Here is a 13887-nt window from a genome sequence, read left to right as displayed (position 1 = left end):
CGATTCTACGGAGAGTTTTTGACTGGAAGGATTGGATTCTGTAGATATTGGAAGCTTTGGCTGAGCCCCAAAGTTCCATTCCGTAAGTCCAGGCAGGTTTTAGTATCATAGTATAGATAAGTCGTTTATTCTGTAGAGAGAGTTTAGATCGCTTGTCAAGAAGTCTAGAGAGAAGTTTGTATCGTCTGTTCAGTTCTTTCCGTTTGAGTCTAGTATGTGGATTCCAGGTTAGGCGTTTGTCCATGAAGAGTCCTAGATACTTAACACAATCTGTTGTGGGATGAGGAGTGAGGTTTAGGTAAACGGGTGGAAGGATAGTTCGCCTTAGGGAGAATGTAATGTAATTACATTTATTTTCATTAATTTTAATTCTCCATTTCTTTAGCCAAGGCTCAAGAGATTCTATATGGGATTGGAGGAAGCGGTAGGCAAGGACCGGGTCTTTATGAGGAGAGAGGATGGCCGTATCATCGGCATAAGTAAAAAGGAAGGTACGAGGATTGGTAGGAATATCAGCAGTGTATATGGTGTAGAGTACAGGCCCAAGGACACTTCCCTGGGGAACACCTGCTCGAACTGGGTAACAAGGAGAGTAGGAATTTCCAAAATTTTCTTGCTAAAATATTTTTTTAAAAAAAGGATGTTTTTTTGTTTGTGTCTACACTACGTAAAAGAAGTCGGCAAGGTTTTCTTAACAAAGATATTTAAAGATGGTTTCGACGCCCTAAGACGAAACAAATACCAAAAAATAAATAAATAAAGCCAGATAAGCTGCAGGCAATAGAAAAGCTTGTTTGCTATTCAAAAAGTTCCGGGATTTAGGGCAATATAATGACAATGCCCATCATATTAAGAGGATTATCAGTAGTAACTAGTTTTAGAGAAACATGGGTTATAAAAAAAAAAAAAAAAAAAAAAAAAAAAAAAAGAAGTGAAAGAGTTTTAAGGGAACTGGGAAGGAAAAGTGCTCCAGGAGAACATATAGTAAGTAAAGTAATCGCCTATTTTTTCAGGCGGGGCTTAACGTCCAACTACCAATTAGGTGTCGTGGACGGAGGCGACTAGCAAACATACTTTACTGTAAATTTCTTTTTATTAACCATTAAATAAAATCCAAGGCCTAAAGACCGGGAATCGAACCCAGTACCACAATACATATTAGCTTCGCAGGTCTCAGGAGAACATATATATATATTCCAAAAAAAAAAAAAAAATGAAGGTAGGCCTAAGGTGGCTTGGACATGGGGAAAGAATGGAGAGACAGTGAAGTTCATGCTGTACGACGGACCAGAAGGAGCTCGAAGTCCCCGGGAAGAACCCGCTTGCAGGTGGTTGGACGACGATGTGGAGAGGAAGAACTGTGTTGAAGATGGACAGCAAGGTCAGAAGATAGGGATGAGAGGCGACGAATCCACCTTTCAGGAGAGTGTAGCACCCACGGAAGAGGAAGAGGAAGAAGTAAACGTCAAGTGAAAGACTTCTCGAGGATTAACTTCAAAATTTTTGCGCTTCGTACACAATTTATTTAAATGAATAAACTTAGAAGAACGTATGATTTCACAAATAATAAAGGGGAAGTGGTTTAGGCTACTCTAAATTGACTGCGAAGAAAGTACACTTGCACAAAGTACCAATTTACTTTCATTTTCACTTATTATATTTTCACTTTTGTAAATACTTATTTATTTATTTAATTTCTGTATAATCACAGGCCAAACTGTTAAGAACTCTATTTGTACCTGTGTTTATTCTTAGGGGACAATTGTCCCAGAATAATAAATTTCTTTTCTATTTCTATTTCTCTATTTCAATTAGCTGGCTGGAAATCAATTGACGTGTCGAGTAAGTTCGGAAGCATGATTTCTTTTTGTTATTGTTTTATCCCGAAGTTAATAAATGATTTCTATGGCCCAGGTAATAATGATAAAACTTATGGGGGGAAAAAAAGGTAACTATGCACATGAGTAGAGGCAGTATTTCTCCTCCTTCCACAAAGCATGAGGACTACCGAACATGTGAGGAATGTGTATTGCAATTGCTTTGTACACACGTATACATTCAAATGTAAATCAATAATTCAATATGTATATTGGATACAAATAGAACTAGCCTCAACGTAATATTCAGTGAGTGTATGCGGGTTTTTTTTTAAAAAAACCCAAGAAGCATTTTCTTTTTCTTTTTTAGTTCGCTAAATCAGTTGGGAAAATCAACAATTTCCGGTTTTAGGGTGAATTTACCACTCTGTAGATTTATTGCACTTTTAATTGTGCTGCTTATTTTTTAATTTTTCAATTTTATAGTGTATAATTTGTATGGTAAATCTACACGTTTATCTGATCCACTTTAATTCAGAAAAATAAAATATTTAAAAATATTATGATAAATAAATAAATAAAAATAAAAATAGCCTTAATTAATTCCAAAATAAATAAATAAAAATAAAAATAGCCTTAATTAATTCCAAAATAAATAAATAAAAATAAAAATAGCCTTAATTAATTCCAAAATAAATAAATAAAAATAAAAATAGCCTTAATTAATTCCAAAATAAATAAATAAAAATAAAAATAGCCTTAATTAATTCCAAAATAAATAAATAAAAATAAAAATAGCCTTAATTAATTCCAAAATAAATAAATAAAAATAAAAATAGCCTTAATTAATTCCAAAATAAATAAATAAAAATAAAAATAGCCTTAATTAATTCCAAAATAAATAAATAAAAATAAAAATAGCCTTAATTAATTCCAAAATAAATAAACCAATTACATAAAAAAATTCACTGTTATAAATTTAAATAGCAAGATTAATAACGAAAAAGGAAAGAAGGTTTACACTTTACTTAATTAAATAATTAATAATAGACTAATACACAAATACTATTAATTATAACTAATATAAATCTATCTATCTATCTAATTGGCGTTACAACCCTTGTTGTGTCCTAGCATCCCCAATGAGTCTATTCCACAGTTCCCGGTCATTTGCAGCCGCTTCTTTCCAATTTCTCACCTTTAGCAGGTGTTTTGCGTCACTGATGACACCATCCTCCCGTCTCAACTTTGGTCTGCCTACTTCTCTCTTTCCCCGTCTATCCATTCTCGCAACATGCCCAGCCCAGCTCAGTCTTCCCAACCTTATCCACACGTACCACATCCACCTCTCCGAACAGTTGATATAGCTTCCTATTTCGTCTCCTTCTCCACACATCTTCCTCCTTCACAGGACCGAAAATCCTTCGAAGGATTTTTCTTTCAAAGATCAGGAGCCTGTTCTCATCATCGACTCTGGGAATAGTCCATATCTGAGAGGCGTACGTCAAAACTGGGCGAATCAGTGTTTTATATAGCCCCACTTTTGTGTTCCTAGAGATCAGGCTACTCTTCATATATCGGATCAGACCAAAATAGCATCTGTTAGCTATCGTTTTTCGACTAATATTAATAATTTAAATAAACATAAGTTAAATGCTTAGATTTTGGAATTAGGCCCATTTCTGGGCAAAGGCCTCTCCCATTGTGGTCAACTCCTCTCTAGACTTTGCTTTCCTACTAAAGTTAATGCCCGCTACTCCTTTTAGTTCAGTAATGAAATAGTTTGTCCTAAGTATCTACTTTCGAACACCCACTTGATTTCTTCTCCAATCATTGTTATGGCCGATTCTGGTCCGTTAAAAATATTAAGATACACCATATTTTGTCGTGATCTAATCACAATTTAAAAACTTTACAAAATTTCATCATAGATAATTTTAAAACAAAAAAGGGCTAGATTCAGTCTGGAATCAAATCCGTATCTTATAGGCAGTAAAAACCTTGGTATCACTTTGGTCAAAACCTATCATGGAAAAACCACGTTTCCCAAAACTCTCGTCGTTCCATCCATATCCTTAAGCAGTTTAATAGTTCCCGTCACCTTTTTCCAATTTAGACCCGGCAACTCCTGGTTTCCTCTCTTATATTCCCCCATTTCGACTATGGTTGCTTAGTATATAGCGGTCTTTCTGGTGATATTGAAGCTAAGCTCAAGCGCCTCTCATGAACTGCTTCATAAGATTTATTTTCAGCATTTCCCAGAGACTCCCGCATTTCGCACTGCTACGATGAGAGTTGAAGTGGCTTTTTCCTGTCTATCGCCGCCAATATTTTTTGGCTTCTTTCCTTTTTCAAGTTATCCAGTCTGAAAGGCTTTCCTATATTTTTCAACTCCTTAAGTTTAAATCCTCGATACATTCCCGTAATACCAGATCTCTATATTCCCTCTCACCGTACCTCATCCTTTGATAAATCCTTCCTAATACGTGCTACCTCTCTCTGGAACTCCTTACCATCATCTGTCCGCCATGCTCCTACCCTATCTATCTTTAAATCCCGTCTATTCAGTTATCTCCTTTCTATTCAGCTTCCTCCGAAATTCTAATTGTTTTAATTTATTTCCTTAATTTCTGCTGTTATTTTTATTTTCACTTTTTGTTAATACTTATTTATTTATTTATTTTCTTTTAATCACAGGCCAAACTATTAAGGTCTCTATTTATACCTGTGTTTATTCTTAGGGGACAATTGTCCCAGAATAATAAATTTATTTTTTATTTCTATTTCTAAAAAGGCTTAGGTACCTCCAGCTTCCAGTTTTGCTCTATTTTTTGAATAGTAAGAGTCCAAAGGGTTAATGATTTTAGGAGTTGCATTTCTTACTTAGAAATAACAGTTCCCGAGTTACAGTTATTTTTTTTAGTAAAGGAAATGAATGAAAACTTGGCTAACATAATCCAACAAATGAAACAATACTCCCCAAAGTTATTATTATCTTTTAATTACAATGTAGATGGCACTGTGGACTTTAATGGGAGTATGGGGCGGATATAGGAGGAGAATCAGCGGAGGAAGTTAGCAATGGTGAAAAGTTTGCTATTAATAGTTACATTAAATGGAAAATACACAATCAGAGTGAGAGGGAATGATAGAAACCCCCTAACACATTTATCATACTCGTACATACAAACAAATATAGTACTAAGATTGTACACATTAAGTGGGTCAGTTCATGCAAAACAATAGGCACACAATAGGCTAAAATACACACAATACTGTATTACGATCCTGTCCACCATACAATAGTACATATACGTGTTTATTTTCGTTCCTATGCGGCATGATGTCTGTTACGTATTCATGAGGAAAACAGTTTACTGGTTACATCCAATCCCGTCCTATCCATTTTATTCCTTCTTAGTTAGCTACCTTTTCCAAACCAGATGATCTCAAACTTTGTTTTCATTCACTACAATGGGATTTGTGTTTGAATTTATGGTTTATCTGAGTTAAACTGTTTGTTAAACTTAAACAAAAACAATTACCTAAAGCTTAGATTATTTTTGTACAATTTTAAGTGTAAATATGTTTTAATGAGGTTAGATAATCAAAGAGATAGTTCGAATTGTTATTAGGAATACAAATATAAACGAAAATCCAAGAAAAGATTCAAGGAGAAAGTATAAGTGATGAGTTTAATGAAAAAATAGGAATAGGCTGAGAAGTAAATAAATATTGGACATTATACAAGAAGGATAAAGAGATGGATAATGAAGAAGACACTACAGAACTCAGTAGTAAGACCTCGTACTAGGACTTATCAGGGGGTATGAAAAGGAGATGAGAAAAATAAGGCTTGGAAACAAAATATAAGAAACATTTTAAAGAGAAGAGGGTGTGCATTAATTTTTTGTGGGTAAGGGGGTCATTGTGGTATAAAAGAAAACTGAAATTGTTGATAAACTTGCAAAGGAAGCCACCAATAGTGGGGGGGAAATGGCTAATTATAAATTACCACACGCCCGATATCAAATGTATAATTGCAAAAGCAGCACTACAAAAATGGCAGACAGATTACAGTAATGGTAATAAAGGAAGATACTATAAAACTATGGTAGATCAGTTACCTAGACAAACATGGTTTAAAAGGGAACTGTCACTAATAAATGGGTTGTTACCGACAATAAGCAGGCTGAGAGCGAACCATGCGGTGTGCGGATCGTATCTTCACAGGATCAACAAAAGGTCCTCTCTCCTCTTTGCGTAGATTGCAATGAGGAGGAGGATTTCAAACATATAATAATAATATGTCCACTTCATGTAGTAGACAGGAAACGAATGTTTGACGGCATATACAGGTATTTAGATGCACCATTTCGCTACGAAGACATAATAGCCTCCACCAACATCTATGTGCTTAAATCTTTAGCAGAGCTAGCAAAGAAATATGAACGTATTTAAAGTTATAGCCGATTACGTGATTTTAATTTCGGTTAAGCTATAAGGATGGCAGGAGCACAGAGTACTGATCCATCAATTAGCTGTAGTTTATGTAAATAGTTGTATAGAGTAGAGGGATGAATGTGTGAAGCGAATGTACGAGTATTTATAAGTACGAATGGAGGCTGTATACATAGACGATGCTGGCTGTATACATAGACGATGCTGGCTGTATGGCAAAAGCCAATGCCAAAAATAAGGCAAAGAAAAAGAAGTGGAAATGGGACGGCCACTTAAAGTCTTGAGATGTAGTGAACAGAAATAGAGGAAGTTCTAAATGGAATGAAGAAATGAATGAGAGGAATGTGGTATTTAGAAGTGGGAAAACGAGTGTTTTTCGGACGTAAAAGGGATTGTAGTAATCCTTACGTAAATAAGGGATTGGTGGAAACTTTATAACAGGATCGGGATGTTAAAACAATTACCTGGATTTAAACCATTAAAAATATCTTCCTGACTGAAGTTTAATTAGATTTTCCATGGAGATAAGTGGCCGTTTGGGATATCCATAAATGGTATCATTAATAAATCAAAGAAAATTTTCAGCTTTCCTAGACAAAAAAAAAAAGTTTTGAAAGAACTCTTAAGAAAAGAAAAGCAAAGAAAAGTCTCATGTGCGTACTCATGGGATTTTCCACTTAAACGCTTATTTAAATTACATCGAAATAGTTTGTAAAAGAAAAGCAATAGATTTTAAAAAGCACCGGAAATAAAAGACAGACGATCTCAGAATATTTCCATTAAACTCGATGACTAACCAACAACCAATGGGAAGCCCTCTACTAATAACACTTTAAAAGCTCTTTCAAAACCAATAGAAAATATTTTACGATTAATTTTAACATGACATTTTATTTCAAAGCTTTTTATTTGCTAAAAACAAGTATAATTAAATTCCTTGCATTTAAACCGAATACAATCAGTTTGTCTGTCTGTTTTTTCACCAAAAGCCAAACCATTTTTGGTATTTATCTCAGACTCAATTATTATTATAGAATTATTATTATAACTCTTGTAAATACATGAATTGTGCAGCTCTATTCTACGTTAAGAAAGATTAAGTGAAAATTTGAAAGGCTGTATTTAAATAATTATTTAAATTTCATCTTGAACCCAATCTCCAGTTTCTGTAATCCTACTCTAATCCCTTAGTCCGCTATCTCTCATCCCACAGCATCCTCAGCTACTGGGTGCGTCACTGCTGGGTAGCTCCTCAACCTGGGAGTTCCATCAATTTTACTTATTAGTCCAATAATCGCTGGTAATAATATTTCCGCTTTCAAACGTCAAGAACGAGCTTTTAACTGATCAAAGAGATGCGTAGCACAAGTATAAGAAAGAAAGAAGAAGAACACTAAATACCCAGAACCCAAAAAAAAAGGCTAATGTGGTCATTGACCAGGAACGATGGCTTTCACGATGACAACCCAGAATATTATCCACTTTCGGAGTTCAAGAGACGATGTACGCGAGCTTTAAATCATGTTACGAAGGCATGCCACTTCCGTGAGAAGTAGAAGAGGAAGAAGGGAACTCCACCATCTGGGCATAAGATTCGCCACCACCAGTTTCCGCCGCCGCTCGTGAGCTCTGTAGTCAAAACACGTTATCAATATCAGGTCCTACGAAGATCTTGGGATAAACTATCCCTACAGTTTTCTTTTCCCCCATAATCTCCTGGCATGACTTGGACTTACAGCACTATTCTTGAGAGAGGCAATATTCCTTTCACTATAAAGACATTATAAAGGTAAAGATAGAGATTTGCGCGAATACGACTAGAATATTCCTAGGTTTTGCTTCTCGTTAAATGACCATAACTTTCCAAGTACCAAAAGAAAAACCATTTGTCTAGGATTATACATAATACTTATATAAGTACCATGCAAGCAGGTGCAAGGACACAAGCCGACTACTAACTTTTGATACTTCTTACATTAAAAATATCCTATTAAGCACTTTTTAGTTGTGGGCCGCAAGAAGCGAATTTCCTCCATTGTTGCTTCCGCTTCTGTTAGCCCCCAAAAACTGAAAGTCATTGTATTGCGAGGATTAATAGAGCAACTTCTTTAGCCGATTTAGTTATTTTGCATGTGCCTTACATAAATGTTTTACTCTTGATATTTATTCAGGAGGTAAAAATGAGAGAAAGAAACTTTACTTCTAAAACAAGACAAGCAGGAAATAAAGGTCTCACTAATACTGATGAACTCATCGACACGAACTTACTACACCTAACAAAACAGCCACTTTGTAAAAGAAGATGGTTGAAACTCTTGAAGTACTTGGTGACAACAATGGCTCTAGCAAAAAAGAAAAAAAAAACAGTTCTGTTCTTGATGTAACTTTTTTATACTTTCTCTTTATAAGAGCTCCTCTACTACAGTACATTCAGTATCAGCTCCTCTACTACAGTACATTCAGTATCAATCAGATCTTTACCAGGCTTTAAAAAAAGATTTTTCTAAGAAAGAATGGAACTTATTGTTAATGTATTTAAGATTTTATTAAAGCAAAGTAATGCCTATTTTCTCAGACAGTCCAACTACTTCCAACTACCAAATTAGGTATCGTGGACGGAGGCAACTAGCAAACATAATTTACTATAAATTTCTCATATTAACCATTAAATAAAATCCAAGCCCTAGACACCGGGAATTGAACCCACAAAACCAACAATACATCTTAGCATTGCGGGTCTAGCCTATAACCGCCTAACATACTTTACTATAAATTTCTCATATTAACCATTAAATAAAATCCGAGACCTAGACACCGGGAATTGAACCCACTAAACCAACAATACATCTTAGCATTGCGGGTCTAGCCTATAACCGCCTAACATACTTTACTATAAATTTCTCATATTAACCATTAAATAAAATCCAAGACCTAGACACCGGGAATTGAACCTGCTAAACCAACAATACATCTTAGCATTGCGGGTCTAGCCTATAACCGCCTAACATACTTTACTATAAACTTCTCATATTAACCATTGAATAAAATCCAACACCTAGACACCGGGGGGAATCGAACCCACTAAACCAACAATACATCTTAGCTTTGCGGGTCTAGCCTATAACCGCCTAACATACTTTACTATAAATTTCTCATATTAACCATTAAACATTAAATCCAAGGCCTAAGACAGGGGAATCGAACCCACTAAACCAACAATACATCTTAGCATTGCGGGTCTAGCCTATAACCGCCTAACATACTTTACTATAAATTTCTCATATTAACCATTAAATAAAATCCAAGACCTAGACACCGGGAATTGAACCTGCTAAACCAACAATACATCTTAGCATTGCGGGTCTAGCCTATAACCGCCTAACATACTTTACTATAAACTTCTCATAATAACCATTAAATAAAATCCAACACCTAGACACCGGGGGGAATCGAACCCACTAAACTAACAATACATCTTAGCTTTGCGGGCCTAAGAATTTATTATAAGTATACATCCAGTTTTTTAGATTCAAAACCAATACTTAGTTCGAGATTAAAGCGCTTTAAGGTGGTCCAAATAAATGAGATTAAGAATTTCTTGCTTTAAGGTAATCTGTTTTATAATATCATGTCTGATGACCGCCCTTTAAAAAACCTAAGGATTGCAAAAAAAAGGAGGTTGAACACCAACTTACGGCAATCAAACCATTTCTTTCTGGCATCAAATTTAAATATGATCCAATTACATTATTAAACAAAGTAATAATTTTTTTCGAAACCATGAAGACCAAGAAGTATGAATACAGGATTTGCGCTAATTCAAAACAGGTATAGGATTAAATTTTGCACTCTTCAACTTATCTGGAAACTGAAGAAAACAGCATCCCTCTTCTTCTAGCTGCACATTAATAATTCTGCTCCATAACTTGCTACTACATCAGGGGATATTTACATTGCTGCTTTAATCCCAGCAAAAAAAAAAAAAACTATTAAATCACGTAGGATTACTGTGAAAACTTTACAACATTTAAGGACTTGCAAAGGATGCTGATTTAGAAACAATTTAGATGGAACCTAGAGAGGGGCAAAGTCTGGAAAAAAAAAACGAATCGAATAATTGAGGTATAGAAATGTCCGAGAACAAGTAGTTTCGCCAAGTCAAGCAATCCAACTACTGTCTCCATCAATCACTTAACAATGCAGACGTCTTTCTTGAAAGCACTTGCATGGTCTTGGATGCAATGAATTCACAGGTTTACTCTAGCTCATCGTTAATGCGGAGCTAACAACATTTTCAATCATTACAGCATAGGTATGACCTTTTTTTTTTCTTTCTTTTTTTTTTTTTTTAATAAAAAACATCGTTCATTATTCATTATGATGAAGACCATAATTACCTCTTGTAGGGCTAAGATATTATAGTTGAATCCTGAAAAAACTGATCTTTGTCAGCATTTGCAAGGAGATATCTCCCAAATGTTAAGATTTCTTAGAATGGTTGCGGGGTGTTATATCCTACATTTTCTAAGATCTCAATACAACATTATGGTACCCCCTCCCAAAAAAAAAGAGCCGAAGAAAGATACTACTACAAAGAAAAAGGGCTTTCTCAATTTATCGACCAGTTTACTCTTTCATACATTTTTTTTTGTTGTAGTCTAAAAATCTCTTTAAATGATATACGAGTTCACAAAAAGCGGAAATATGGTTATAAATAAACAGGGTGTATCGACGGTTTTTTACCCCCTCTTTATATATATACATATATATATAAGTAAGGAGTATTTATTTTTACAGGGTTACTGCAGCGATATTCTACTGGAGTATTCTATTTATAAATACTTTGAATATTCTGACTCGCTGACATTATCACACAAGTTGTTTAAATAAAGTTTACCCCTACGCATACATTTTCCAGCTGTATACTGCATACAATTCGATTTATTAAAATTGTATGAATGAGAAACACCATTATATTTCTGTATTAATGTATATCTAACATCAAGAAAAATTTTGGAGAGAGAGTTATTTAAGAATTACATCAATAATACACATCAATAAATGAATGTGTATAATTGACTCACCCAGCTTTACGTACAGCTCCGGTACAGTTAAAGGAAGCGGCAGCTGTGCCTGTCTGTTTAGCTCGGTACGGCGAAGCGTGAACAGATTCTCCATCCTCTTCGTCGCTAACAGCAGTCGTCAGCGACATTCGATCATCATCGGACATCTAAACAAAATGGAGAAAAAGAATAATTAGTCAGTATTGTTTATTTAGGCAGAAGATGCAAATATAGGTTCTAAACATTCATTCCTTTAAATAATCACAATCTAAACTCTAATTTACATTGGATGTAGCACCGTCAGAGTCGACATTAAACTCTCTGAAGAAACCAGTTAACTTATGGGAACTTAGTTTTCTACAGAAAGGGACACGCCTTAGAGTTCTCTGCTGGTCCAAATTATTGCCCAAAAAGATTTTCATTCTCCCTCACAGAAAGAGAGACTTAGGAGAATGTTCCAAAGCGTGTCTCTGCCAACATTCACCTCCTTCCTAAGCACAATATGTATTGTGGTACTGGGTTCGATTTCTCCGGTCTTAGGCCTTGGATTTTATTTAATGGTTAATAAAAGAAATTTACAGTAAAGTATGTTTGCTAGTCGCCTCCGTCCATGACACCTAATTGGTAGTTGGGACGTTACGCCCCGCCTGAAAAAAAATAGGCGATTACAGCTTTAACTAGTGCAATCTGACCTTCAGTGCCTAAATAGAGCGGACTTAGTGCTTTGTCTCACAACAGTATCGTCAATATCTATTTTTCCTCCCAAACATGTCCTAGCACCCACAACTAGGCTAGCTACATTTTCATAGCCAAGATCATTTTGAGAGTGACGTTTAATTTCCAGCCATTTTTGGGCTGGAAATTTTGGAATCATCATTTTCGTTTTCAGAAAACCCTTACTCTTACAACAGTTGCAACTATTTTTGAAAAGTGAATATATTTATTTTATTGAAGTTGTTTTTAGTCGATACAATATCGAACTGAGTAGATAACGGATGTTGGGGGGGAAAAGAAGGAGTAAATAAATATGGGATAGAAAGGTCAGTTGTCAATATTACACGTTGTGTGAGTAAATACGATATTGTCAAGTTGCAAAAAAATGGTCATGTTTGGACAACAATACAAATGTGTGTGTGGCTTTTTTTTTTTGCAACAGACTAGTGTTGCTATGTTATCTTGCTGCTATGACAACTAGTCTACATTTTACTGTAATCTAGATAATCTAATACAAAAAAAATTTAAAAGTCCAAATATGCGTTAGCATACAAAATATCTCGTAAAACTAAAAATCCACAGCAGCAAGGTGAAAGTTGGAAGATTTCGATTTGGACCCACCAACGGAACTAAGCAATCGAAATCCCTCAAATCCTTAGCACCACTTCATTCAACGGATTTTCCAATTTTTCTTGGGGGGAGATTTTCTCAAAATGAAAATGTCTTCAATGTCGATTTTCATTAAATTTTGTGAACACTTCGTACTCATAGAGGTCTTAAAATTTGTATTTGATCCATTTTTCTTTATAAATACAAATTTTCAAAAAGAAATATTCAATTTTAAGGGTCCTCATTAAAAATTTCAATTTAATTATCCCCTTTTTTTTAAACAATCTGTAACCGGAAGTCGTGAGTATGCACATTTTGTTTCTCTTGAAAGACTGTAATAAACAAGAAAAAAGACTGATAAATGAAAACATAAAAAGGGAACCAACCAAGTAAGACATGAGTTATAGATTTGCAAAAGATTTCCTAGTAAGACAGAAGAATGAGTTTCTTTTGTTTTTATTTGACAAGGGACAGACAAAAGCAATTCTGAAGTAATCAAGCCTTAAGGAACTGAAGAAATTGAAGGCAAAAACTATTGGAGAATAGGTAAAAAATACTAGAAATGAAAATAGTAATATATATATATATATATATATATATATATATATATATTGATGTGTGCCCATTGTACGATGTCAATTTTATATCCCCTTTTTCACTTGTCTACCTACAACTTTTGTTTGTGTTTACAAAAATGGGAGGTAGAAAAATGGAGGAAGGAAAACAGGAAGATAAGGGAAAATAGGACTCTTTGGTGTCAAATTTCTAATTTCCGAGTATTTACTGGAATATCGATTTTTTAAGTCTTGTGAGTCTAGAAAAAGAAAATGGAACAAAATATCACAAAAGCTAATAAACGCAGAAAGCTGTAAAACTTTATACTTAAGATTGTGGACTCATTGTGGTTTCTGACTAAGATTAAATGATAGTTTTGGTTTTTGACAGTTGTTAATTGATTGATTTTGGGATTACTGAGGTGCGGTCAATCAATAAATTCAAACACAAATTTTGTTTCATTTCACCAACGTTTCGGTAAATCTATTACTATCTTCAGGGTAGTGTAAAATTTTGTTTCAACTTAAAGCTACATAACTGTTATGCTATTTCTAGTCCGACAGTCGCCATTGGTTTCGCTTGTTCAGGAAGATCTACTGGACGATTTCAAGGCATACTCTGCTTGTAAGCGTAAGGCTTTGACCCCCATCAGTTAATCCTGGTTAACA

The 13887-nt window shown here is 34.7% G+C and overlaps 1 protein-coding gene across 4 annotated transcripts in view; it reads right to left on the bottom strand.

The window, feature by feature from the left end:
• sif (guanine nucleotide exchange factor still life) overlaps positions 1 to 13887 on the bottom strand; it is a 487274-nt gene that overhangs the window by 145179 nt on the left and 328208 nt on the right. For all 4 annotated transcript variants that reach the window (XM_074126178.1, XM_074126179.1, XM_074126180.1 and 1 more), the window contains one exon: positions 11363 to 11508. In XM_074126178.1, the coding sequence (XP_073982279.1) occupies positions 11363 to 11508 (146 nt within the window). The remainder of the gene's footprint in view (positions 1 to 11362; positions 11509 to 13887) is intronic.

Source organism: Rhodnius prolixus, unplaced genomic scaffold (genome assembly GCF_049639745.1).
Source record: "Rhodnius prolixus isolate KJV_2025 unplaced genomic scaffold, Rpr scaffold_3, whole genome shotgun sequence".
Classification (NCBI taxonomy): domain Eukaryota; kingdom Metazoa; phylum Arthropoda; class Insecta; order Hemiptera; family Reduviidae; genus Rhodnius; species Rhodnius prolixus.
Note: the sequence above shows the minus strand (reverse complement) of the source record. Positions and strands in the feature narration are given on the sequence as shown.